This window comes from Cibotium barometz, chromosome 47, assembly GCF_041138505.1.
Source record: "Cibotium barometz isolate CiBa-2024 chromosome 47, ASM4113850v1, whole genome shotgun sequence".
Classification (NCBI taxonomy): Eukaryota; Viridiplantae; Streptophyta; class Polypodiopsida; order Cyatheales; family Cibotiaceae; genus Cibotium; species Cibotium barometz.
In genome coordinates, this window is record NC_141092.1 from 21803486 (window position 1) to 21808157 (window position 4672).

General features: G+C 42.5%; 1 protein-coding gene across 1 annotated transcript; it reads left to right on the forward strand.

Moving 5' to 3' along the window:
* The first annotated feature begins 357 nt into the window (after positions 1-357).
* Positions 358-3212, forward strand: LOC147611502 (small ribosomal subunit protein eS6). Its single transcript, XM_086784600.1, has 7 exons — positions 358-451; positions 1431-1495; positions 1634-1691; positions 1814-1922; positions 2166-2282; positions 2389-2544; positions 2632-3212. Exons 1-7 carry the CDS (start codon positions 446-448, stop codon positions 2865-2867), a joined length of 747 nt encoding a protein of 248 aa, XP_086640726.1. The 5' UTR covers positions 358-445; the 3' UTR covers positions 2868-3212.
* Positions 3213-4672: the final 1460 nt, after the last annotated feature.

The window sequence follows — 4672 nt, forward strand, 5'->3', positions numbered from 1 at the left end:
CCCTTTCCATTCAAAAAGTTGTCTTGAATTCAAAAGCAAGAAGATGATTAGTCTTTGTTTAGTAAAAGTGGTTAGTTACTTGATTAAGCTCATCGATGTTGAGCTGCATTTCGGACTTTTTTTATTAATATTCAGCCTTTAGCCTTGGTCCCTTAGCCCGATGTCCACACCATTTATTCATGTCCCATGTCCTTTATCCTGAGCTCATATGCTTATTAACATGACGATGTTAGAGACACTCATGGCAGCGCATTAAAAAAAAAAAATTGTGACGAGACACTGTACTTTGGGGAGCCGTCCGGACAAGAATTGCTGTATCAATCTTGGGGTTGGGCGGCCTCAAACAGATTCTATGTAAAGGGCTAGGGTTGCGGCAGGAGTTTTTTTAGCATCATCTCAAAAGCAGCTGCTGTGCTCTTCACTTTGTTGCGCGGGGAGCTTCGCCATGAAGGTAGGCCTTCGATCTCCGTCGAGAGAGAGAGAGAGAAAGCTTCCGATCTTCTGTTTTTCTTAATGTTAGAAGCTATGATGAGGGAGTTCGATAGTGTTTTTCCTCTTCTAGCCGTTTGTTTAAACGCTGGGTTTTTCGCCATTGATCGAATGACATAACTTAGCGTCTCTTCTGAGTTGATTGGCTTGCATAGAGAGCGTCTGATGTTGTTGGGTATGTCTTGCAAGGAATGCGTGTTTTGTTTGTAGGGTTTTTTTAAGAATTTCCCAGGTGCGGGTGCATAAGAATGTTTTGAAGCTGATTTTAGGAGTCTTACGGGGGTTTGCCCCCCTTATGCAGGAACTTCCTTTATGTCATAGTAACATGGGATCTGTTTCTAGGATTTAAGGTGGCCAGCAAATGCATTTTCCTGCACACCTCTTCCAAACTGGTCGTCACATTGCATGTAAGAACTAGGGAACGGCCGCCTGTCTGGAGGAGGTCACCTCTGGGGGCGAGCCATTCTCAAAGCAAATGGCTGACCACAGCATCTCTTTTCATTAAGGTTGCAGGGAGGGGTAAGAGGTGCTGAAGTTGACATTCAAGGCGACTCTGCAACCTTTGCAATGTTGTCTGCAAATTCTGGAATCACGTACTGTTTCTACACGTCTGCATTTTTTTGATTGTGCTCTCCTCCCTAACTTAACAGTGACCTTCATGTGCTGCATGGGAGTATATAATATTGATTTCTCCAGCGTCAGTAATGGGATGTTAACTTATCTATCCCTCCCTTTCCCTTTCTCTGTTATGTTAGTGTTTGATCCTGCCATGGTTTGACTTTTTCTAGGATACATAGTCTCGCAATTAAAGGATTTGAAGTAGTCCATGACCATATTTTCAATCTCAGTACAGCCCAATCCTGATTACCTCTATACAGCCTCAGCTGTCCCCAAGACATTATTCAAGCATGGATTAACCTTTTTACTGGGGCTACTTGCAGCTCAACATTGCAAATCCAACTACTGGGTGCCAGAAGAAAGTGGAAATTGAAGACGATCAGAAGCTGTGAGTCACCATTTTCCTCAATTAACCCTAAAGCTTTATGGGGTTCTATGTCAAATGGTCGCCTTATACAGTTATACTCACCAAGTTAACAATGCTGTAGATTTCAGTGAACTGAAAGCATGCCCTTCTCCTTTTCAGGCGAGCTTTCTATGACAAGCGTCTGGCCCAAGAAGTGCTTGGGGATGCCCTGGGTGAGGTATATCTGCATGTAACCTTTCATATTTAAGGATGGTTGTGATGGCTTGAGTGAGTTCAGAAAGTTTTTTTCACCCATCAATGTCTGTTTAATATTGTAAACAAGTGTGTTTTTTTGAACAGGAGTTCAAAGGATATGTATTCAAAATCATGGGAGGTTGTGACAAGCAGGGATTTCCCATGAAGCAAGGAGTGCTAATCCCTGGCCGAGCTAGACTCCTAATGCACAGAGGTACTGTTTGTTGTCTGTCTTTGCTTGCTTCAATGCTAACATGTCAGCACACGGCACAGAAAGTATATTCTTGTTATCACGCCACACGATACCAAGGCTATTCTTCAGGGATAATGTAAATTAATTTTTATGAGATATTGTAAGGCAGGAAATGAGTATATAGAAAACTGTCTGGCATGTGGAGCAATTATTGCAACGCTATGGCGGGGTTTTTCTGTTGAAGCTGGACTGTTGATGTTACAGGTACCACCTGCTTCCGAGGATTTGGCAGGCGCAAGGGGGAACGAAGGCGCAAGTCTGTTAGAGGATGCATTGTGAGCCCTGATTTGTCTGTCTTAAATCTTGTTATTGTAAAGCAGGGTGCGTACATCATGCTGCTTCTCGCATTAGTGTCTGAATTGTTTTCATCTGATCTCAAGCTGGAGTGGCTTTGCAAGTCAGTGCTTTTCCATGTTTCTTCTTCCAGGTGAACAGGACCTGCCTGGTCTGACAGACACTGAGAAACCAAGGATGAGGGGTCCTAAAAGGGCCAGCAAGATTCGTAAGCTCTTTAATTTGTCCAAGGAAGATGATGTCAGGAAGTATGTGAACACATATCGGCGCACATTCACATCATCCACAGGTGATTGTGCAACTGTCAGATAGGACTTCCTGTCATAATTTTTTAACAAGGGCTTAATTAATGAAAGTGCTCTTTGTGGCATTGCAGGGAAGAAACGCAGCAAGGCCCCCAAGATCCAAAGGCTTGTCACACCGGTTACTCTGCAGAGGAAGCGCCGCAGAATTGCTGAGAAAAAGAAAAGAGTTGCTAAAGCCAAGAATGAAGCAGCTGAGTATCAGAAGTTGCTGGCAACGCGCTTGAAAGAGCAGCGTGAGCACAGAAGTGAGAGTTTGGCTAAGAAGCGGGCATCCCGCCTCTCTGTAGCCTCCAAGGCTTCTACTTAAGATATTAGTGTCACAATTTTGCAAGTGATAGGAGCTGATTTTGAACTTAAGGTTTTAGATCCAAATTTCTATGCTGATATATGCCAACAAGGTCTGAAGACATCAGAGTGCTGATTTAATTGTGGGTTTAAGTAATGGGTTTCTTACTTTACATTAGAGATCTAAATAGCTTGGTGTGTTATTTGTTTGCCATCCTAATGTTTGTGGAAGGCTAGAAAAAGCTCTACTAAAAAGACTCCTCTGTTGTCGCCAATCAATTTAGTTTTGTTTGTTTGGTGATGTAAGTTGAGCTTTTGTTCCCAGTAAGATCTTTACCTAATTTTAACCTAGACTGCTTTTTGAGTATGTTGTGAGAACTGGCTTCAGGCACCCATGAAGTTGCGAGCTTAATTTGATTGCACTAAGGCCTAGAATTTGTAGAAAATAATGCAGCTATGAACTCGAGTACCTATGAACTCAATGCAGCTGATCTTCATGATCTGGTCGAGACAGAACAACGGTGGAACCCGCTTGGCTTGAGGCAGAGTTCCCCTAGGAAGATCACCTAGCTACATGGTCAGCCTTAATGTCTTATGTTGCGAGATGCAGACCTTGTCAGGCCATCTGCCCCGCACCCTTTTTGTAGATAATAATCACTGGTAAATGATTCTTAGTTCATAATTGGCGGTTGTTTTGAAGTGGAGTTTTTCATTTATCTAAGTTTGCACTTTGCAAGTTTTGAATGAGGATATCTCAAGCCTCGTCGTCCAACCACACCATCACTTCAGGTTTTGTAACACACTACCCTTCCCTCGCCTCGGCATGTTGGCTATCTCTTCCAACCCTATTGAGGACCTGAAGCCTCGTGGATAGAGATGATCACCCTCCTAACATCAACCTCAGCAGACTTGCGAGGAGGTCACTAAAGATGAGTGGGTACTCAAGGGTACCTTGCTAAGCCAAGGAAGGTTCGATGCCCAAGTAAAGACATGGCAACTGTTTATTCCAAAGTCTATCTTTGAGCACAAAGCTAATGACTCTCAAGTAGAGATGTACTCAACTTGAGCCTCATTGGATCTCAATGAAGTTGGTAGGAGTCCATGACTTCTCGAGGGGAACCTTTTATTTGGGTGTCTCAAAAACCTTTCTGCGTGCACAACTCCTTGAGCCAAAAAGATTGAAGTAACGATCTTAGCACCTTGAAGTTACGATCGTAGCACACAACACCACCATAGAAGTTGTAACACACTCCAATGGATCTTGATCGAGGCTCAACCTCTACAATTGTGTATCAAGATTAAAGAAAATCGTGTCTCATGCCTTTGCAAACACACCCTCGAACGTCAAATCAAAGGGGTTGTGGAAACCCAAGGCCATGCGTTCAACGCCATTAAGAGTGGAGAGTAATGGTTGCATGAATCTGCTAACAACGCTATTGGAAGAAGCGCTATAGGAAGAAACCATGGACGTCTCACCAAGTCCATGTGTAGTGATTGCTTCCAACAATTTTAATCTCAAATGAGTTCTTGGGTGCCAAGTAATCCAAAGAGTCATATAGTAACATCGATGTGAATAAATCATTACAGTGAGTACATGGGTTCTAAACTTCAAAGTGTGGAATGGTCTAGCTAAATTGTAGAGTGTTACAATTGATAAAAGGATTGCAGTGTTGCAATTGACAAAAGAATAATATCTTAGAGAACACACACGATAACATTTAACTAAGTTGTGGCACTCTGATTAAGTTTACTCTCAAATTGATTCAAGTTGTTTGGAATTTTTAAAATTATTCCTTTATAAGTTAAATGTGTACTTAGTGTATTCTC